At 47.4% G+C, this 24,292-nt stretch overlaps 1 protein-coding gene across 2 annotated transcripts in view; it reads left to right on the forward strand.

Moving 5' to 3' along the window:
- Positions 1-24,292, forward strand: part of USP36 (ubiquitin specific peptidase 36) — a 726,079-nt gene that overhangs the window by 159,678 nt on the left and 542,109 nt on the right. For both annotated transcript variants that reach the window (XM_086931077.1, XM_086931078.1), the window contains exon 6: positions 9,092-9,194. In XM_086931077.1, the coding sequence (XP_086787203.1) occupies positions 9,092-9,194 (103 nt within the window). The remainder of the gene's footprint in view (positions 1-9,091; positions 9,195-24,292) is intronic.

Raw genomic sequence — 24,292 nt, forward strand, 5'->3', positions numbered from 1 at the left:
ACCTATCAGTGAAAGAATCAAATGCAGCCAAAATATCAAAAATGAGTTTGATATTTCCTGATTCTCTATAGTTTATAAAATAATTAAACTAGACCTAAAAAATAAAACTAAACCCTGCATCTTTAGACCAAAGGCCATAAAACTGAAAAAGTAAAAGGAAGAAGAAACAATATTTTAGTGGCATCTCTATAGAACAAATCTCAAGCAGAATAATGTTACTGCTAGCTTGTATAACAAAGTTACATTGTATTGACCCCTTCAGGAAGAAAAAATTACTCTTTCACTCTCTTTTTCCTTTCTTTGAATGGCATTTAGTTTGTGGTTGTCCAGGTGTTTTTTCAGTGTTTATATGTTTTCACCGGTGAGGGCTATTTTTCTTTCAGTGGGGTTTTATCAGTTATTATAGGTTTAAACCTAAAACCCCACAGCCTAAGCATAACCTAGAAAATGGCTACTTTCTGTGCTGTTATGTATCGGAGCCAATATGCCTTCCCACCGTCATTTCTTTTTGAGTGCTAGAGGTTCAAGAAGCAGTGCATCAGCAGCAACTAACGAACTGAGCATACCAGGTATTTTGAGCTCAGATGGCAGGTACGGAGGAGTTTGCACTATGTAGAACCTGGAGTTATGCAAGTCCTTTTATTTAATTATCTGGCGTTGGTGAGAAACCATTTCAAAGTTAATAGCATTGATGTAATGTTGGCATATTTTTTTTGGTTCCTGGAACAAATCGTGCAGCTGATTTTTGCAGTTTACAGTGGTGGTAGGTCATGTCAGGCAGTCTGTTGAAGAGTTGCTATAGTCCATATTTAAGGAAACTAGAGATTGGTGAATAATTCTGATCTTGTGCATGGATATAGATTGATAATATGGAAGAAAACACTCTGCCATTGATTACTTTGTGTCGGAAGTTTTCTTTGTTGTTTTTTTAAAGACCTTTATTATACAGTTCTGAATGTACACAGCATACATCCTACAACCCTTAGGGCCGGCAGCATCAAATACAATTTTTGTGCATTATCAACGGAATAACACAGCCCATTTGCCGACAACCCGGGGGTCCGGCGGCGTTGTGGAGTAGTGTGTGTGCAGAACCTGCGCTGTACCTCTGATAACAGTTAGGTCCATTTTCTTGTTTTTAAGAAACATTCTAACTAAATGAACATATCGACAAAATATAAAGCAGAAGGCAGACACATCGGTTCGAGCATTTCACCCATCTAGTCCTGTGTGTGACACGTAATGTCTCAGGGTAAACAAGGGTTTCTCACAACTGTTTGGTTGGCTCATATCACGCTCACATATGGCCACGCCGCCCGGCTGCCACGGCGGATTAGGGCTACAGACCCCCCCCATCATGTTGCATGTCTGAGTTTTAGGTCGGGGTCGCCGTGTCAGCCCACTCACGTCTCACTCCCCCTCCTCCTCATCCGAAGTTAATGGCTCGTCCTCCTGCAGCGGTTCGCAGATCTCCCCCCGAAATACATTCCAGTGGGTCCATATTTTGTTCCATTTGCATGGGCATGCCCTTGCTGTGTATGCCGCCCTCTCCGCAATCCTCGCCCTATCCATATTCGAGCACCATTGTGTCAACGTGGGGGCCTCTGCCGCACCCCATTTCTGTGCTAGATCTCGTTTCGCTATGAGCATTCCTATCTATGACCATATATGGCCATGCCTGGTGAGATCATTCGATTCCCACACATTCAGCAGGCATTTGCGTGGTTCAGGGATAAGGGACAACCCTAATGTCTGTCAAATGGTGCGCATTATTTGTCTCCAGTATTCCATTATTCGAGGACATTCCTAAATGGTATGCAGAAATGTACCCTCCTCCCCACAACCTTGTAGACAATAAGGATGTTGCGCCCGCTGCATCTTGTGCTGGGTCGTTCTTGTGTAGTACACCCTATGTAGGATCTTAAGCTGCACTAAACGGAATCTGGCTGATATGCCCACCTCCTTTGGGGAAGCCAGTGCCTCATTCCACTCGGTTTCATCCATGTCCCCTACCTCCGCCATCCATTTCTCTCTCAATTTCAATGCAGGGTCTGGTAAATTGTTAAGCAACTTACGATAAGTGAGAGAGGTAGCCCCTTGTTGCATGTAGTCCGTTAGGAGGCGGTCCTCAAGGGGAGACGCCTCCGGGATCTGAGTCGGGTGGTACGACAGCTAGCAGGGCGTGTGGAATCTGCACGTATCTATACAATTCTGTTTCCCCTAACTAATATTGCTGTCGCAGCTGAGTAAAAGGTATCACTGTGTCTTTGTCCCACATGTCTCCCACCGTTGATATCCCAATGTTGTCAGACTGTGTGAAGCCCTTACAGTGTCGTAGGCTCCCCAGTGCTTTTGTGTCCCACAGCGGGGTGAGTTTGGTGATACGTCCGGTTCACCCAAGTTTAGTCTGTGCTGTATGCCACAGAGTAGCCGTAAACCTTGTTGACCCCACCAACTTATCCACGAGACTCTTGTTGTATAGGGGAGCTAACATACTGTTGACGCCCAGCTGCGTCCTGTCTGCCCTATATGCTGGGTCATCCTGTGGTTCGTGCAGCCACTGATTTATGGGCCTTTATTGAGCCGCCCAGTAGTACAATTGGAGGTTCGGCAACGCGATTCACCCTTCGTACCAACTCCTGTTCATTTTGGCCTTCGCAATGCTTAATGGGCGGTTACTCCAGAGCAGATTGGATACCAGCGCTGCTACCTGCCCAAAATATCTGGGTGTGACTGGGAAGGGTGTGTTATCTAAAACGTAGAGAAAGCGCAGCAGTGACATCATTTTGTAGAGCGCCGCCCTGCCCAGCAGTGTCGCAGGCAAGGTCGCCCAAAATTTAACATCTTGCTTTAACCAGTCTAACGGTGGCTTCAGGTTTTTATCAAAGAATTCCAGTGGGTCTCCTGTGACATGTATGCCTAAATATTTGAAAGAAGACCCTGCGAAGCGCAAGGGGCAATCGGTGGCAAGAACGGGTGGTGGACCCCGCAACACATACAGTTCGGACTTTGCCCAGTTTATTGTGTACCCCGAAACCTCCATGTGCATCACACAGGGTCAGAAGTTCCGTTATACTACGCTCCGGGTCCGAGAGGTATACAAGCATGTCATCAGCGTAGAGCGAGAGGCGGTCCTCCCAAACTGCGCCCAGGAGATTCCTTTCAGGAGTGGAGCGAATTAGCGTCGCCAGCGGTTCCAGTGATAGCGCAAAAAGTAGTGGAGACAAGGGGCATCCCTGCCTCGTGCCTTGCGCTAAAGGGGATACTGGGGAAAGATGTCCGTTCGCCACTACCTGTGCTACGGGGTTGGTATACAGCAACCTCACCCATGCTATGAAGTTGGGACCAAACCCCATATGCGACAGCACCTCGAAGAGGTACTGCCATTCCACCAAATCAAAAGCCATTTTTGCGTCTAGTGCCAATATGACCGCTGGGGCAGAGTGTGATGTGGCTTTGGCCAGCACTCCATGTAATCTCCTCAGATTGAGGGCCGTGTTCCTGTGGGGCATGAAGCCCGACTGGTCTGGGTGTATCAGTTGTGGAAGGTGAGGGAGCAGCCTGGCGGCCAAGAGTTTTGCCAAAATTTTAGTTTCCACATTAAGAAGGGAGATTGGGCGATACGACGTGCACTCCACAGGAGGTTTACCGGGCTTGGGGATGGCCACTATCGTGGCAGTCCGCTGGTCCAGCGGAAGTTCAGCCATAGACAGATTCTCGGTATACATATCCAGTAAGGGCCCACAGAGCTATTCAGACATGGTTTGATACCATTCTATCGGGATACCGTTAGGTCCCGGTGCCTTCTCTGCTTTTAGTGCATGTATGGCATGTCTGATTTCCTCAGTCGTAATGTCAGCCTCGAGCTCTATAACTGCCTCCGGCGTCAGTGTTTGTGTAACTATGTGGCTAAGTGAGGTTCGTGCCATGTCTGCTGACACCTTCACGTCCGGAGTGTACACATCTGCGAAATGCTCTGCAAGGACTCGCACTATCTCATCAAGACGCGTTTGCGCCACTCCCTCCGAGTCGTGTACTTCTTGTATCCCGTGAGCGCTTCCCCCTCTTTTATCCAGCCAGGCCAACATTTTCCCTGCCTTATCCCCAATATACACTCGATGCGCGGTCGCGGTAATCTGCTCAGCCGTCAGGTGTTGTAAGTGAGCTTTATACTGCTGCTGACGCAGGAGTACTGTGTACGATGTTTCTGGCGTCTGGTCCGCCATATGTGCCTCGTGCGCGTCGTGCACTGCTAACTCCAACTGCGGCAATTCTAGTTGACGCTCGCGCTTATGTCCCGTGATATCCCCCTAGGTAGCATGTCGACCTTCTCGACTTGCTGCAAACCATTTCCTAACGCCAGAAAGTAATCTATCTGTGACAAACTGTTGTGTACTGTAGAGTGATAGGTGTATTGTTTTGCATTCGGATGCGTGTGTCTCCATACATCTACTAAACCCACCATGGCTGCCAAGAAGCTGTGAAAGCGAGAAGGCCCGGGGGCCCGAGCCATGACCGGGAATCTATCCACCGAGGCGTCCACTGTAGCATTAAAGTCCCCTCCGATAATTGTATCCCCCGCTGGTAGCGACTAGAGAAAAGCACCCAATGCTGGTAGTGTGACGGAGTGAAGTGCCGGAGGGTCATATACTGAGACAACGTTCAGGAGCTTCCCCTCCCACTGCCCCTGGATCGCAGCGAAACAGCCCTGTTTGTCGGTTTTTGTACTCAATATGATGAATGGGAATCATTTCTTAACTAGGATACCTATCCCACTGGAGCCTGAGGTGAAGTCTGACTGCACCGCCATTGCGTAGCCCCTTCTGTCCAGCGCTTTGGAAGCCCCCCCCCCAGTGAGGTGTGTTTCCTGCAGGAGTACTAAGGCGGGGCCCTTCCGCTTCACTGCGTGCAGTACTAATCCTCTCTTGATTTTGTACCCCAGCCCCCGTACATTCCAGGTCATAATGTGAAGGGGGGCAACTGTTGACCTCGGTACCTCCCCCTCAGGAGGGTTGGATTGGGAGCCGTGCACGTTCGCTATCGTAACCGTCTAGGTGCCCACTGCATCCCAGCATCTGAGTGTATCGTCCGTCCCAGAAACCTGCCTTGAGTGTGTGCCTGTGTGTCTAGCCCTAACCTGCAGTACCTGCATAACAACAAAACCACCCCCGTGCCACCCCCCTCCCTGCCTCCCTGCTCAACGGACCCGGAACTGCCCGCCCCCCCAACTTAGCAGAGTGCTTCACCCATCCCATGAACAGTGTACTTGCTTGCTGGGGTGAAGTGTCCCCCGGAGCAGGCGGCTCCCCTGCCCTCTTCGGTGTCTCCCGGGTCAGTGTCCAAGCTCGATCCCACCATTTAAGTCTCTTTGAGGTATCACCCTGTCGTGTGCCGGGAACTCACGACTCCACACCTACTACTGCTTCAAAGTGTGCCTGTGCAGGCGACCGGGCCGTGCCGCCTCTGCCAGATGTCCGCAACCCCCGCTTGGCTGTCTCCTCGTTGGCTCTGGTTAGTCCTGTTGGAGCAGCAGGGCAACCCTACTTGTCTCCATCCCTCCAGTCTAGGGCCGCGTCCGGCGTGTCAAAAAACCAGACTTTATTGTCTGCCACCACTCTTAGTCTTGCCGGAAACAGCATAGAATACGACAGTTCCTTTGCTCTCAGCTCCTTAACTTCAAAGAAAGTCCTCCTCCGACGTGAGACCTCTGCAGTGTAATCCGGGAAGAAGGCGAGTGTGGAGTTTTGAATTTGTATCGGTGCGCCCACCCTCGCCGCTTGCAGGATGGCCTCCCGATCACGAAAGTTAATGAGATTCGCCAATATTGGTCTCGGAGGGGCACCAGGTTTGGGCTTCCCTCCGGGGACTCTATGTGCTCGTTCCACGGAGAAGAATTGCGAGAGCCCCTTCGGTTTGAGTTGCGTCTTGATCAGTTCTTCCACATAAAGGTCCATGGTGCGGGTGCCTTCCGATTCCGGAACCCCAATAATCCTGACGTTGATCCTTCTCCAGCGCCCTTCCTGATCGTCCAGCTTCCCCCTTAGTGCCCTATTCTCGGCCTCAACACGCTCCATCGCTATTTGTAGTTCCGATACGTCCTCCACTAAGGATTTTGTGACCACCTCGACCTGCTTCACTCTCGCCCATTTTGTGGAAGTCCGCACGCAGTAGGGTGACCTCCGTGGACCCCACAGTCGCTTGAACCTGTGCCAGCGCTCTCATTACGTCTTCAAGCGTCGCTTTCTTGGGCCCCTCACCCTCCGTAGTCTTACCCGTGGACGTACGAGGTTCTGCTTGAGAGGGGGAGTGCTTGTCGTAGGTGAATTTTTCCAATCTGGATTGCGATGGGTTATTTTTCGTGCCTCTGCCTGCCATGGTGCCTTCCGGTGGTGCCCGTTTATCGCTGCCCCTCTGTTATGTCGCCAGGAACGCCTCTCCCAGGCCAGTCCCGGGCCGCTCCGCAGTCCTGCCTTCGCCCCCGCCAAGGTGTAGCGAGAGTTCTCCGCCAGCGCGGACTTCCGACGTCCCTCTGCCGCGTCTCCTGCACTTCCGCCCGGCCTCAAGGGGTACTGGTGCTCGGTGTTTCACTCGTTTTAGGCCCACTTCAGTCGGAGCCCTTTGCGTCGTGTCACGGCTTGCGATTTTAACCAGATTTTCGCCGGTTGGACTCCGCTCAGTCCTGGACCTAGGTTCTTCCTGTCTGAGGCTACAAAAGTTCGGATTATTGTACGGATTTTAGTGGGGAAGCCGCCTCACCCTCGGAGCCTCACAGCTATGCTGCCGCCATGATCGGCTGCTAGCCACGCCCCCTTGTGTCTGAAGTTTGAATATTTTCCAAGAGTGCACTTCAAGATTTAGTGCAGTAATGGACACGAAGGGAAACAGTACTGGATTGAACTGGTAAGGTAAATGAAAAGATCCGATCAGGAGAAAATCAGTTTTTGTATGATTACATTTTAATTGGTTCGCAAATTTCCAAACAGCAGTACATTTTAAAGTTTGAGTGAAATATTCATTAATGGAAGAGGAAATCAAGACTGACATGTATCATCTGCATGCTGAAGATATAGGATCCCAGATCTTTTAAGTATGGTTCATAGTACGAATTAAAAAACAAAAATGTAGCGGCAAGAACGGAGCCATGTGGGAGCTCGTGAGGGGAAGCAACAGAACTAGAAAAAAGTATCTGTTGCTATAATAAAGTTAGAGGCAAGACATTCAAACACAACAGTTAGATACACATGCTTTACTTGTGGGACGTAATGAGTGTAGAATGTTTCACTGTATTGATTGCAGCATTTACATTTCAGAGAAAAATAATTAACATAGTCCAGTTGAGAAGGGCACCAACTACCTTGAGTAAAGCAGTTTCCGAGTTGCACCCTTTTCTGAATCCTGACTAGACCTCATTGAAGATATTGTTCTCCAGTGCATGCCCTGTCGGATGTGTTGCAACAGAACTCTCAACTTTAGAGAGGAAGGAAAGACTATCCCCTTAGGCTTACGTAGGGGATTTGCGTTCATCTGTGTTTTAACATAACATTCAAGGGCTTGATTCCTTCATGGATTCTAAGTTCCCCCCATCACAACACTTTCTCATTTGCCATATATATTGATGGCAGATCCTTGGGGATTTCTTTTGGGATATTTAAATGCCATTTTACAAAGGTGTATACGCATAGTGATGTAATCACTCATGCCCTGTTTTTCTTGGTAGTCTGTTTGTTCATTCATTGAGACATGAAGTGAAAAAAAGGACCAAAAAAAACATGACCAGACCCAGTTCACAGGCTAATTTTGACCTCGAGCCACATGACCCCCTTCAGGACAGCTGACCAGGAGAAACCAGGACTGAATGAGAGCATTGTCCGTGTGGTATAATTGCTTCGTTTGTTTTTTCATGGACTGGTGAACTTAGCTCAGCACATTCCTCTGTCTCCATCACTCCCAGTCCCAGAATGACCAGGAGGCAGTTCACCTTTGTTCCCTTCCTCAGCCCTTCCAGAATCTGAGTCCAGTTCTGTTGGTTGAAGGTCCATCTGCTGCTCAAACCCTTTGACCCATGTTTATTTTCTGTGCAGTTCATGGGTTCCCTACTTTTAATATCTGCCAAATCCTAGCCCTTGATTCCAATTTCCAGTTAAACTGATGAAGCCATTGATTCCAGTCTTTGTCCCAATCACCAGAATAATTTGACCAATGCGAGTCTGTCTTTAGATATAGGCCCCTAAAGATTTCAGCCCTCTCAAGTCAATATTTGTTGCTGCTCTTCTTGTACATTAGTCCCTTTATAATTAGCAGGCTGCAGCAACACAATTTGTGGGACTTCGTGGACTGAGTATTCTGTCCCTAGTAATACTGGTAATCTGACCCCCGGGCCTCTACTCCCTTCATAACTGATTCGTTTTTGAAGCAACATTGACTTCATGAGTGTGGGTTTCCTTGTTTGGCTGGTGTGCTTTTTTTGGTTAAACTGCAGTGCGACAATGGTATACTAGTCATTTTCTGTTAACCATTGAATCAATAACATTTCTAATTCAGAGCACTTAGACCTGCTGTGGTGAGTTTCTAAGGTTCTCAACATTACAGCATGTCTGCTTTAGTGGTTGTGGTCTTTACCAGTCCTTATAGGGAAAACTGTGTTGTGGAAGTGCTGGAATGAGGGCACTAGTAAATGTATTTGTTAATTTTTTAGATGTTGTGAAACCTTTATAACTATTGTATCAGGCAACCTCTTAATAGTCCTGGATTAATGGGCAAGGCTATGAAGGGGGCCTTACTCCAGAGGTATGTATTACTTGATATCTCTTGCAGCTTAAATGTGTGTCCTCATCAAAACACTCCTTGGAGACTTATTTTCTTAGGGTTTTAGTGGGTTGGGAATGTTTTGACAATTTATTAGCGTTCTGGATTTGTCATTCTGTTTAGCGTTGTGTGCAGTTGCATACATAAAATAAAAGTCTATGTAATATATATTTGCACCTCATTTTGAACATGTTGAAAGATGTTTAGTGGTCTGCCCCAGCTGCCACTGTGGATGTTCTTTCTTAAAACTTGCTAAGGTGCTGATCTCTTAAATTATCTGTTGTAGAAATTGCCCGTCACTTCCGTTTTGGCAGCCAGGAAGATGCACATGAATTTCTCCGCTACACCATTGATGCAATGCAGAAAGCATGTCTTAACGGTTACACCAAGTGAGTGCTTTATTCATATCCCTGTGAAATTCTTTTCTGTCATGTCCGTCTTTAAGCGAGAGGATATTCCTCCTGCCCGAAGTAGCTAACTCTGGTCTTTACGGCTCTAGCGAGAAGCCTGCTTTGAATGAACATGTATAAAATTTCTGTCTTATTTACAATAGTGTGGACATAATGTTGATGCTTAATCATTTGATTCAGGGAAAATCCACTCATAAAAGCAGATCCTTTCACTGTTGCTAGATTCCACTAGTCACTTTAGTATGTGATCCAAATGTGACTCCTTAGCTTAACTCCATTTTTTTTTCATTGTTTGAGGGTTTTAGGTGTTAGTCATTTTCTGTGACCGTATATTAAGGGGCAACCCTGTTTTCCTATGAACTTTGACAACTAGTCATATGAAACAACAACGGTTACCTCAAAGGAATTATTGAGCAATAACTACCTTGACTTACAAAATTTCATCAGCATCGGTCTCAAACTTCACTTTGAATTAATATGGAATGTTTGGACACAATTGACTTTGTCTGGGGGAGATTGAGTTACTCTTTGTGATACTACGTGATCGCAGTAGCGGATTTGATCAGTATCCTGACATTAGGGGACCTTCAGTTAAAGAAGGTTTTGATTCAGGCTATTGCATCGGTCATGCTCCTTTTGCCTAATGAAGACCCAAGGATAATTACTTTATGGGATCAAACGTTGACATCTTCACTAGTGGACTGACATTCTTTTTACTGTTGAGCACATTATTCTCTAAATCAAAGTCATGATAAATTTTTTTTATCCTTGACCAGTCCACATTGTTGGTAATTTTTGCTTTGTATATAGCACTAGTGCACCATTATTCACTCATGCCACATAGGTGTTTTCCAACTAATGCTGCACAGCATGAAATGATGCAAAGATCGTAACAGTGTGCAGTTTACAGTGCACTGTAAGCAGATTGCCACCTGTGTGATTCTGTCCATGCATTTTGGCAGGTTATAGGTCCTGGACTCATGGCTGTGGAAGTCCCTCATCCTATTAATGTACCCGTACGCCTTGTGCTGCCTATCAATGTGCTCCAGCCATCACTTAGTGTATTTTCATATATGTTTGTAAGATTTCCCACTGGAGCAGGTAGGGGCACACTGATAATAATAGGAAGGGGAAAATGGAAAAATAAAGTTTGGATAACCTGAGTAGTTGCAGTGAGTTTCTTGGAGCATGTGCATACTGTAAGGGAGGTTGGCTAGGCGCGAGAGGTTGCAATCCAGTTCAGAGTAAAGAAATGTTTGAGGCATGTGTGCTGTAGAAACACATGCTTTGCATACTTCTGCCATCTAGAGTTGGGTCCGGGTGTTTGCAAGTTGTTATTGTTGGAAGAAGTATTTCCCAGTCACGAACGTCCAGTAGAGGAAGCAGACTTCTCTATCCCAGAATTTGATTCCGAGCTAGAAATTGAGTTGGAGTCCAGAAATTTGCCAACTGGACAGGGCTCCGTGAGTGCAAAAGCCCCTTTACCCCACAAACTCTCTTTGACCAAACATAAGGCTTCGGAACCACCTCTGCCTTTGGGCCATGGTCGACATCGAGACGATGTTTCTGACTCCTCACCCTCGGGCCTGGCACCGATACAAACAGTCAAGCCTTCTGACGCAGGATAGAGTCGAGACAAACCATCTTCAGAAAAGAAACCTTCTGCTCCGAAAGACGAGGCCAGTTCGGAACTGAAACCTTCTGCTCCAAAAGACAAAAAAGATCAGCTCAGTTGGAACCGAAACCTTTGGCACCGGAATTGAAAGAGCCTACCGAAGCTTCCGGAACCGATCCTAGACCTAATGAAAGAGAAATTAGACCCTAAGCAGAAGAAAATCAACATCCGTCCAGATACTGGACATATTTCGGAAAAAAACACCTTACAAAAGGAAAATCAGTTCAGAGGACACTGGTTATAAGATTCCTCTCAAGAAGAACAAGCATTAGAAATGCAATCGGGCTCGGATTTATTTGAGTTTGAGCTAATGGCATTGTAAATGCCAATGTATTGTTGCTATGCGTTATGGAGTGTGTTCATGTGATGTGTACTGCCAGTGATCTCCTTGTGAGTGTGAGAATATTGCACCGTTACTGCCTGTGATGTCCTTCTTGTGAGTGTCAGAAGCTTGCACCTCTGCTGCCTGTGGTCTCCTTGTGAGTGTAAGAAGCTTGCACTGCTGCTGCCTGTGATGTCGTTCTTGTGAGTGGGAGAAGATTGCACCTCAGCTGCCTGTGGTCTCCTTGTGAGTGTAAGAAGCTTGCACAGCTGCTGCCTGTGATGTCCTACTCACTACTCTACTCACTACTCTACTCACTACTCTACTCACTACTCTACTCACTACTCTACTCACTACTCTACACTACTCTACTCACACTACTCTGCACTCACTACTCTACTCACTACTCTACTCACTACTCTACTCACTACTCACTACTCACTACTCACTACTCACTACTCACTACTCACTACTCACTACTCACTACTCACTACTCTGCACTCACTACTCTACTCACTACTCTACTCACTACTCTACTCACTACTCTACTCGCTACTCTACTCGCTACTCTACTCGCTACTCTACTCGCTACTCTACTCACTACTCACTACTCACTACTCTACTCACTACTCACTACTCACTACTCTGCACTCACTACTCTACTCACTACTCTGCACTCACTACTCTACTCACTACTCTGCACTCACTACTCTGCACTCACTACTCTGCACTCACTACTCTGCACTCACTACTCACTACTCTACTCACTACTCTACTCACTACTCTACTCACTACTCTACTCACTACTCTGCACTCACTACTCTGCACTCACTACTCTGCACTCACTACTCTGCACTCACTACTCTGCACTCACTACTCTGCACTCACTACTCTGCACTCACTACTCTACTCACTACTCTGCACTCACTACTCTGCACTCACTACTCACTAATCTGGTGGTGTTAGTGCTGGTAGTACTGATGGTGGTAGTACTGGTAGTGGTGGTGGTTGTGGTACTGCTAGTACTGGTAATGGTAGTACTGGTAGTAGTAGTACTGGTAGTGGTGGTGGTGGTACTGGTAGTACTGGTGGTGGTGGTAGTACTGGTGGCTGTAGTAGTGGTAGTACTGGTGGCTGTAGTAGTGGTGGCTGTAGTAGTGGTAGTATTGATGGTGGTAGTACTGGTATTACTGGTGGTAGTGGTAGTACTGGTGGTGGTGGTAGTAGTAGCTCACTACTCACTACTCACTACTCTACTCACTACTCTACTCACTACTCTACTCACTACTCTACTCACTACTCACTACTCTGCACTCACTACTCTACTCACTACTCTGCACTCACTACTCTGCACTCACTACTCTGCACTCACTACTCTGCACTCACTACTCTGCACTCACTACTCTGCACTCACTACTCTGCACTCACTACTCTACTCACTACTCTGCACTCACTACTCTGCACTCACTACTCTGCACTCACTACTCTGCACTCACTACTCTGCACTCACTACTCTGCACTCACTACTCTGCACTCACTACTCTGCACTCACTACTCTGCACTCACTACTCTGCACTCACTACTCTGCACTCACTACTCTGCACTCACTACTCTGCACTCACTACTCTACTCACTGCTCTACTCACTACTTACTACTCACTAATCTGCACTCACTACTCTACTCTACTCACTACTCTACTCACTACTCTACTCACTACTCTACTCACTACTCTACTCACTACTCACTACTCTGCACTCACTACTCTGCACTCACTACTCTGCACTCACTACTCTGCACTCACTACTCTGCACTCACTACTCTGCACTCACTACTCTGCACTCACTACTCTGCACTCACTACTCACTACTCTACTCACTACTTACTCACTACTCACTACTTACTCACTACTCACTACTCACCTCACTACTTTGCACTCACTACTCTACTCACTACTCTACTCACTACTCTACTCACTACTCTACTCACTACTCTACTCACTACTCTGCACTCACTACTCACTACTCTACTCACTACTCTACTCACTACTCTACTCACTACTCACTACTCTACTCACTACTCACTACTCTACTCACCTCTCACTACTCACTACTCTACTCACTACTCTACTCACTACTCTACTCACTACTCTACTCACTACTCTACTCACTACTCTACTCACTACTCTACTCACTACTCTACTCACTACTCTGCACTCACTACTCTGCACTCACTACTCTGCACTCACTACTCTGCACTCACTACTCTGCACTCACTACTCTGCACTCACTACTCTGCACTCACTACTCTGCACTCACTACTCTACTCACTAATCTGGTGGTGTTAGTGCTGGTAGTACTGATGGTGGTAGTACTGGTAGTAGTGGTGGTGGTTGTGGTAATGGTAGTACTGGTAGTGGTAGTACTGGTAGTGGTAGTACTGGTAGTGGTAGTACTGGTGGTGGTGGTACTGGTAGTACTGGTGGCTGTAGTAGTGGTAGTACTGGTGGCTGTAGTAGTGGTAGTATTGATGGTGGTAGTACTGGTATTACTGGTGGTAGTGGTAGTACTGGTGGTGGTGGTAGTGGTAGCTCACTACTCTACTCACTACTCGCTACTCTACTCGCTACTCTACTCACTACTCTACTCACTACTCTACTCACTCACTACTCACTACTCTACTCACTACTCTACTCACTACTCTACTCACTACTCTACTCACTACTCTACTCACTACTCTACTCACTACTCTACTCACTACTCTACTCACTACTCTACTCACTACTCTGCACTCACTACTCTGCACTCACTACTCTGCACTCACTACTCTGCACTCACTACTCTGCACTCACTACTCTGCACTCACTACTCTGCACTCACTACTCGGCACTCACTACTCTGCACTCACTACTCGGCACTCACTACTCGGCACTCACTACTCTGCACTCACTACTCACTACTCTACTCACTACTCACTACTCACTACTCTACTCACTACTCTACTCACTACTCTACTCACTACTCTACTCACTACTCACTACTCTACTCACTACTCTACTCACTACTCACTCACTACTCACTACTCACTCACTACTCTACTCACTACTCACTACTCTGCACTCACTACTCTACTCACTACTCTACTCACTACTCTACTCACTACTCACTACTCCACTCACTACTCACTACTCTGCACTCACTACTCTGCACTCACTACTCTGCACTCACTACTCTGCACTCACTACTCTGCACTCACTACTCACTACTCTGCACTCACTACTCACTACTCTACTCACTACTCACTACTCTACTCACTACTCTACTCACTACTCTACTCACTACTCACTACTCTACTCACTACTCACTACTCTACTCACTACTCACTACTCTGCACTCCCTACTCTACTCTAGTCACTACTCTGCACTCACTACTCTGCACTCACTACTCTACTCTCACTACTCTACTCTCACTACTCTACTCTCACTACTCTGCTCTCACTACTCTGCTCTCACTACTCTGCTCTCACTACTCTGCTCTCACTACTCTGCACTCACTACTCTGCACTCACTACTCTGCACTCACTACTCTGCACTCACTACTCTGCACTCACTACTCTACTCACTACTCACTACTCCACACTACTCTACTCACTACTCACTACTCTACTCACTACTCACTACTCTACTCACTACTTACTACTCTACTCACTACTCTGCACTCACTACTCACTACTTACTACTCTGCACTCACTACTCTACTCACTACTCTGCACTCACTACTCACTAATCTGCACTCACTACTCTACTCACTACTCTACTCACTACTCACTACTCTACTCACTACTCTACTCACTACTTACTACTCTACTCACTACTCTGCACTCACTACTCACTACTTACTACTCTGCACTCACTACTCTGCACTCACTACTCTGCACTCACTACTCTGCACTCACTACTCTGCACTCACTACTCTGCACGCACTACTCTGCACGCACTACTCTGCACGCACTACTCTGCACGCACTACTCTGCACTCACTACTCACTACTCTACTCACTACTCTGCACTCACTACTCACTACTCTACTCACTACTCACTACTCTACTCACTACTCACTACTCTACTCACTACTCACTACTCTACTCACTACTCACTACTCTACTCACTACTCTACTCACTACTCTACTCACTACTCTACTCACTACTCTACTCACTACTCTACTCACTACTCACTACTCTACTCACTACTCTACTCACTACTCTACTCACTACTCTACTCACTACTCACTACTCACTACTCACTACTCTACTCACTACTCTACTCACTACTCACTACTCCACTCATTACTTCTTACTCTACTCACTACTCTGCACTCACTACTCACTACTCACTACTCTACTCACTACTCACTACTCACTACTCCACTCATTACTTCTTACTCTACTCACTACTCTGCACTCACTACTCACTACTTACTACTCTGCACTCACTACTCTACTCACTACTCTACTCACTACTCTGCACTACTCTACTCACTAATCTGGTGGTGTTAGTGCTGGTAGTACTGATGGTGGTAGTACTGGTAGTAGTGGTGGTGGTTGTGGTACTGCTAGTACTGGTAATGGTAGTACTGGTAGTAGTAGTACTGGTAGTGGTGGTGGTGGTACTGGTAGTACTGGTGGTGGTGGTAGTACTGGTGGCTGTAGTAGTGGTAGTACTGGTGGCTGTAGTAGTGGTGGCTATAGTAGTGGTAGTATTGATGGTGGTAGTACTGGTATTACTGGTGGTAGTGGTAGTACTGGTGGTGGTGGTAGTAGTAGCTCACTACTCACTACTCACTACTCTACTCACTACTCTACTCACTACTCTACTCACTACTCTACTCACTACTCACTACTCTGCACTCACTACTCTACTCACTACTCACTACTCACTACTCTACTCTACTCACTACTCTACTCACTACTCACTACTCACTACTCTACTCACTACTCTACTCACTACTCTACTCACTACTCTACTCACTACTCTACTCACTACTCTACTCACTACTCTACTCACTACTCTACTCACTACTCTACTCACTACTCTACTCACTACTCTACTCACTACTCTACTCACTACTCTACTCACTACTCTACTCACTACTCTGCACTCACTACTCTGCACTCACTACTCACTACTCACTACTCTACTCACTACTCACTACTCACTACTCTACTCACTACTCTACTCACTACTCTACTCACTACTCTACTCACTACTCTACTCACTACTCACTACTCTACTCACTACTCTACTACTCTACTCACTACTCACTACTCTGCACTCACTACTCTGCACTCACTACTCTGCACTCACTACTCTGCACTCACTACTCTGCACTCACTACTCTACCCACTAATCTGGTGGTGTTAGTGCTGGTAGTACTGATGGTGGTAGTACTGGTAGTGGTGGTGGTTGTGGTACTGCTAGTACTGGTAATGGTAGTACTGGTAGTGGTAGTAGTGGTAGTACTGGTGGTGGTGGTACTGGTAGTACTGGTGGTGGTGGTAGTACTGATGGCTGTAGTAGTGGTAGTACTGGTGGCTGTAGTAGTGGTAGTACTGGTGGCTGTAGTAGTGGTAGTATTGATGGTGGTAGTACTGGTATTACTGGTGGTAGTGGTAGTACTGGTGGTGGTGGTAGTGGTAGCTCACTACTCACTACTCACTACTCTACTCACTACTCTACTCACTACTCACTACTCACTACTCACTACTCACTACTCACTACTCACTACTCACTACTCTACTCACTACTCACTACTCTACTCACTACTCACTACTCTACTCACTACTCGCTACTCTACTCACTACTCGCTACTCTACTCGCTACTCTACTCGCTACTCTACTCGCTACTCTGCACTCACTACTCTACTCGCTACTCTGCACTCACTACTCTGCACTCACTACTCTGCACTCACTACTCTGCACTCACTACTCTGCACTCACTACTCTGCACTCACTACTCTGCACTCACTACTCTGCACTCACTACTCTGCACTCACTACTCTGCACTCACTACTCTGCACTCACTACTCGGCACTCACTACTCTGCACTCACTACTCACTACTCTACTCACTACTCACTACTCTACTCACTACTCACTACTCTACTCACTACTCACTACTCACTACTCACCTCACTACTCTACTCACTACTCTACTCACCTCACTACTCACCTCACTACTCACCTCACTACTCACCTCACTACTCACCTCACTACTCACCTCACTACTCACCTCACTACTCACCTCACTACTCACCTCACTACTCACCTCACTACTCTACTCACTACTCTACTCACTACTCACTACTCTACTCACTACTCTACTCACTACTCACTACTCTACTCACTACTCTACTCACTACTCTACTCACTACTCTACTCACTACTCTACTCACTACTCTGCACTCACTACTCTACTCACTACTCTGCACTCACTACTCTGCACTCACTACTCTGCACTCACTACTCTGCACTCACTACTCTGCACTCACTACTCTGCACTCACTACTCTGCACTCACTACTCTGCACTCACAACTCACTACTCTACTCACTACTCTGCACTCACTACTCACTACTCTACTCACTACTCACTACTCTACTCACTACTCACTCACTACTCTACTCACTACTCACTACTCTACTCACTACTCACTACTCTACTCACTACTCACTACTCTACTCACTACTCCACTCACTACTTACTACTCTACTCACTACTCTGCACTCACTACTCTGCACTCACTACTCTGCACTCACTACTCTGCACTCACTACTCTGCACTCACTACTCTGCACTCACTACTCTGCACTCACTACTCTGCACTCACTACTCTGCACTCACTACTCACTACTCTGCACTCACTACTCACTACTCTACTCACTACTCACTACTCTACTCACTACTCACTACTCACTACTCTACTCACTACTCACTACTCTACTCACTACTCACTACTCTACTCACTACTCCACTCACTACTTACCACTCTACTCACTACTCTGCACTCACTACTCACTACTTACTACTCTGCACTCCCTACTCTACTCTAGTCACTACTCTGCACTCACTACTCACTACTCTGCTCTCACTACTCTGCTCTCACTACTCTGCTCTCACTACTCTGCACTCACTACTCTGCACTCACTACTCTGCACTCACTACTCTACTCACTACTCTGCACTCACTACTCTACTCACTACTCACTACTCACTACTCCACACTACTCTACTCACTACTCACTACTCTACTCACTACTCACTACTCTACTCACTACTTACTACTCTACTCACTACTCTGCACTCACTACTCACTACTTACTACTCTGCACTCACTACTCTACTCACTACTCTGCACTCACTACTCTACTCACTACTCTACTCACTACTCTACTCACTACTCTACTCACTACTCTACTCACTACTCTACTCACTACTCTACTCACTACTCTGCACTCACTACTTTGCACTCACTACTCTACTCACTACTTTGCACTCACTACTTTGCACTCACTACTCTGCACTCACTACTCTACTCACTAGTCCGGTGGTGTTAGTGCTGGTAGTACTGATGGTGGTAGTACTGGTAGTAGTGGTGGTGGTTGTGGTAATGGTAGTACTGGTAGTGGTAGTACTGGCAGTGGTAGTACTGGTAGTGGTAGTACTGGTAGTGGTAGTACTGGTGGTGGTGTTACTGGTAGTACTGGTGGTGGTGGTAGTACTGGTGGCTGTAGTAGTGGTAGTACTGGTGGCTGTAGTAGTGGTAGTACTGGTGGCTGTAGTAGTGGTAGTACTGGTGGCTGTAGTAGTGGTAGTACTGGTGGCTGTAGTAGTGGTAGTACTGGTGGCTGTAGTAGTGGTAGTACTGGTGGCTGTAATAGTGGTAGTATTGATGGTGGTAGTGGTGGTAGTGGTAGTACTGGTGGTGGTGGTAGTGGTAGCTCACTACTCTACTCACTACTCTACTCACTACTCTACTCACTACTCACTACTCTACTCACTACTCTAGTCACTACTCTACTCACAACTCTACTCACAACTCTACTCACTACTCTACTCACTACTCTACTCACTACTCTACTCACTACTCTGCACTCACTACTCACTACTCTGTACTCACTACTCACTACTCTACTCACTACTCACTACTCTACTCACTACTCACTACTCTACTCACTACTCCACTCACTACTCTACTCACTACTCACTACTCCACTCACTACTCCACTCACTACTTACTACTCTACTCACTACTCTGCACTCACTACTCACTACTTACTACTCTGCACTCACTACTCTGCACTCACTACTCTGCACTCACTACTCTGCACTCACTACTCTGCACTCACTACTCTGCACTCACTACTCTGCACTCACTACTCTGCACTCACTACTCTTCACTCACTACTCTGCACTCACTACTCTACTCACTACTCTGCACTCACTACTCTACTCACTACTCACTACTCTACTCACTACTCTACTCACTACTCTACTCACTACTCCACTCACTACTCCACTCACTACTTACTACTCTGCACTCACTACTCTACTCACTACTCTACTCACTACTCTACTCACTACTCACTACTCCACTCACTACTCCACTCACTACTCTACTCACTACTCCACTCACTACTCCACTCACTACTTACTACTCTGCACTCACTACTCTGCACTCACTACTCTGCACTCACTACTCTGCACTCACTACTCTGCACTCACTACTCTGCACTCACTACTCTGCACTCACTACTCTGCACTCACTACTCTGCACTCACTACTCTGCACTCACTACTCTGCACTCACTACTCTGCACTCACTACTCTGCACTCACTACTCTGCACTCACTACTCTGCACTCACTACTCTGCACGCACTACTCTGCACGCACTACTCTGCACGCACTACTCTGCACGCACTACTCTGCACGCACTACTCTGCACGCACTACTCTGCACGCACTACTCTGCACTCACTACTCTACTCACTACTCTACTCACTACTCTACTCACTACTCACTACTCTACTCACTACTCTACTCACTACTCTACTCACTACTCTACTCACTACTCTACTCACTACTCTACTCTACTCACTACTCTACTCACTACTCTACTCACTACTCTACTCACTACTCTACTCACTACTCTACTCACTACTCTACTCACTACTCTACTCACTACTCACTACTCTACTCACTACTCTACACTCACTACTCTACACTCACTACTCTACACTCACTACTCTACACTCACTACTCACTAATCTACACTCACTAATCTGCACTCACTACTCTACTCACTACTCTGCACTCACTACTCTGCACTCACTACTCTGCACTCACTACTCTGCACTCACTACTCTGCACTCACTACTCTGCACTCACTACTCTGCACTCACTACTCTGCACTCACTACTCTGCACTCACTACTCTACTCCCTACTCTACTCACTAATCTGGTGGTGTTAGTGCTGGTAGTACTGATGGTGGTAGTACTGGTAGTAGTGGTGGTGGTTGTGGTACTGCTAGTACTGGTAATGGTAGTACTGGTAATGGTAGTACTGGTAATGGTAGTACTGGTGGTGGTAGTACTGGTGGTGGTAGTACTGGTGGTGGTAGTACTGGTGGTGGTAGTACTGGTGGTGGTGGTACTGGTGGTGGTAGTACTGGTGGCTGTAGTAGTGGTAGTACTGGTGGCTGTAGTAGTGGTAGTATTGATGGTGGTAGTACTGGTATTACTGGTGGTAGTGGTAGTACTGGTGGTGGTGGTAGTGGTAGTACTGGTGGCTGTAGTAGTGGTAGTACTGGTGGCTGTAGTAGTGGTAGTACTGGTGGTGGTGGAAATGGTAGTACTGATGATGGTAGTACTGAAAGTACTGGCGGTGGTGGTGGTGGTACTGGTAGTGGTAGTACTGGTGGTACTGGTAGTGGTAGTACTGGTGGTACTGGTAGTGGTAGTACTGGTGGTGGTGTTACTGGTAGTGGTAGTACTGTTGGTGGTGTTACTGGTAGTGGTAGTACTGTTGGTGGTAGTACTGGTAGTGGTGGTACTGGTAGTGGTGGTAGTACTGGAGGTGGTGGTACTGGAGGTGGTGGTACTGGAGGTGGTGGTACTGGAGGTGGTGGTACTGGTGGTGGTGGTACTGGTGGTGGTGGTACTGGTGGTGGTGGTACTGGTGGTGGTGGTACTGGTGGTGGTGGTACTGGTGGTGGTGGTACTGGTGGTGGTGGTACTGGTGGTGGTGGTACTGGTGGTGGTGGTACTGGTGGTGGTGGTACTGGTGGTGGTGGTACTGGTGGTGGTGGTACTGGTGGTGGTAGTACTGGTAGTGGTAGTGCTAGTGGTGGTGGTACTGCTGCCCGTAGTACTGGTAGTGGTAGTACTGGTGGTGGTGATACTGGTGGTGGTGATACTGGTGGTGGTGATACTGGTGGTGGTAGTACTGGTGGTGGTAGTGGTACTGGTATTGGTAGTACTGGTAGTGGTAGTACTGGTGGTCGTGGTACTGTTAGTACTGGTGGTGGTGGTAGTTGTAGTACTGGTGGCTGTAGTACTGGTAGTACTGGGGGTGTTGGTGGTACTGGTAGTGGTAGTACTGGTGGTGGTGGTACTGGTGCTGGTGGTGGTACTGGTAGTGGTAGTACTGGTGGTGGTGTTACTGGTAGTACTGGTGGTGGTACTGGTAGTAGTGGTAGTACTGGAGGTGGTGTTACTGGTACTGGTAGTGGTAGTACTGGTAGTGGTGGTACTGGTAGTGGTGGTACTGGTAGTGGTGGTACTGGTAGTGGTGGTACTGGTGGTACTGGTAGTGGTAGTGGTGGTACTGGTGGTAGTACCGGTAGTGGTAGTGCTAGTGGTGGTGGTACTGCTGCCCGTAGTACTGGTAGTGGTTGTACTGGTAGTGGTAGTACTGGTAGTGGTAGTACTGGTGGTGGTGATACTGGTGGTGGTGATACTGGTGGTGGTGGTACTGGTGGTGGTAGTACTGGTGGTGGTAGTGGTACTGGTATTGGTAGTACTGGTAGTGGTAGTACTGGTGGTCGTGGTACTGTTAGTACTGCTGGGGGCGGTAGTTGTAGTACTGGTGGCTGTAGTACTGGTAGTACTGGGGGTGTTGGTGGTACTGGTAGTGGTAGTAGTGGTGGTGGTAGTGGTAGTACTGGTGGCTGTAGTAGTGGTAGTACTGGTGGCTGTAGTAGTGGTAGTACTGGTGGTGGTGGAAATGGTAGTACGGATGGTGGTAGTACTGGTGGTGGTGGTGGTACTGGTAGTGGTAGTACTGGTGGTGGTGTTACTGGTAGTACTGGTGGTGGTGGTACTGGTAGTAGTGGTAGTACTGGAGGTGGTGTTACTGGTAGTGGTAGTACTGGTGGTGGTGTTACTGGTAGTACTGGTGGTGGTGGTACTGGTAGTAGTGGTAGTACTGGAGGTGGTGTTACTGGTAGTGGTAGTACTGTTGGTGGTACTGGTGGTGGTGGTACTGGTGGTGGTGGTACTGGTGCTGGTGGTGGTACTGGTGCTGGTGGTGGTACTGGTGCTGGTGGTGGTACTGGTGGTGGTGGTGGTACTGGTGGTGGTACTGGTAGTGGTAGTGCTAGTGGTGGTAGTACTGCTGCCCGTAGTAGTGGTAGTACTGGTGGTGGTGTTACTGGTGGTGGTAGTACTGGTGGTGGTAGTGGTACTGGTATTGGTAGTACTGGTAGTGGTAGTACTGGTGGTCGTGGTACTGTTAGTACTGGTGGTGGTGGTAGTTGTAGTACTGGTGGCTGTAGTACTGGTAGTACTGGGGGTGTTGGTGGTACTGGTAGTGGTAGTACTGGTAGTGGTGGTACTGGTAGTACTGGTGGTGTTGTTACTGGTGGTACTGGTAGTAGTGGTAGTACTGGAGGTGGTGTTACTGGTAGTGGTAGTACTGTTGGTGGTAGTACTGTTGGTGGTAGTACTGGTAGTGGTGGTACTGGTGGTACTGGTAGTGGTGGTACTGGTACTGGTGGTACTGGTAGTGGTGGTACTGGTAGTGGTGGTACTGGTAGTGGTGGTACTGGTGGTGGTGGTACTGGTGGTGGTGGTGGTGGTGGTACTGGTGGTGGTACCGGTAGTGCTAGTGGTGGTGGTACTTCTGCCCGTAGTACTGGTAGTGGTAGTACTGGTAGTTGTAGTACTGGTGGTGGTGATACTGGTGGTGGTAGTACTGGTGGTGGTAGTGGTACTGGTATTGGTGGTAGTGGTAGTACTGGTGGTCGTGGTACTGTTAGTACTGCTGGTGGTGGTAGTTGTAGTACTGGTGGTCGTGGTACTGTTAGTACTGCTGGTGGTGGTAGTTGTAGTACTGGTGGCTGTAGTACTGGTAGTACTGGGGGTGTTGGTGGTACTGGTAGTGTTAGTACTGGTGGTGGTGGTACTGGTGCTGGTGGTGGTACTGGTAGTGGTAGTACTGGTGGTGGTACCAGTAGTGGTAGTGCTAGTGGTGGTGGTACTGCTGCCCGTAGTACTGGTAGTGGTAGTACTGGTGGTGGTGGTACTGGTGATGGTGGTACTGGTGGTGGTAGTACTGGTGGTGGTAGTGGTACTGGTATTGGTAGTACTGGTAGTGGTAGTATTGGTGGTCGTGGTACTGTTAGTACTGGTGGTGGTGGTAGTTGTAGTACTGGTGGCTGTAGTACTGGTATTACTGGGGGTGGTGGTAGTACTGGTGGTGGTGGTAGTGGTAATGGTAATGGTAGTACTGGTAGTGGTAGTGGTAGTACTGGTAGTGGTAGTGGTAGTACTGGTGGTGGTGGTACTGGTAGTGGTGGTACTGGTAGTGGTGGTACTGGTAGTACTGGTGGTGGTGTTAGTGGTAGTACTGGTGGTCGTGGTACTGTTAGTACTGGTGGTGGTAGTGGTAGTACTGATGGCTGTAGTACTGGTAGTACTGCTGGTGGTGGTGCATGTATCAATGAGTCTAATTTTTCCTAATGAAATAGCCATTGGCATTACGTGAGACACACAACACATTTATGAATTCCCATTGTAACCGCGGGAAGGCT

This window comes from Lissotriton vulgaris, chromosome 7 (genome assembly GCF_964263255.1).
Source record: "Lissotriton vulgaris chromosome 7, aLisVul1.2, whole genome shotgun sequence".
NCBI lineage: Eukaryota > Metazoa > Chordata > Amphibia > Caudata > Salamandridae > Lissotriton > Lissotriton vulgaris.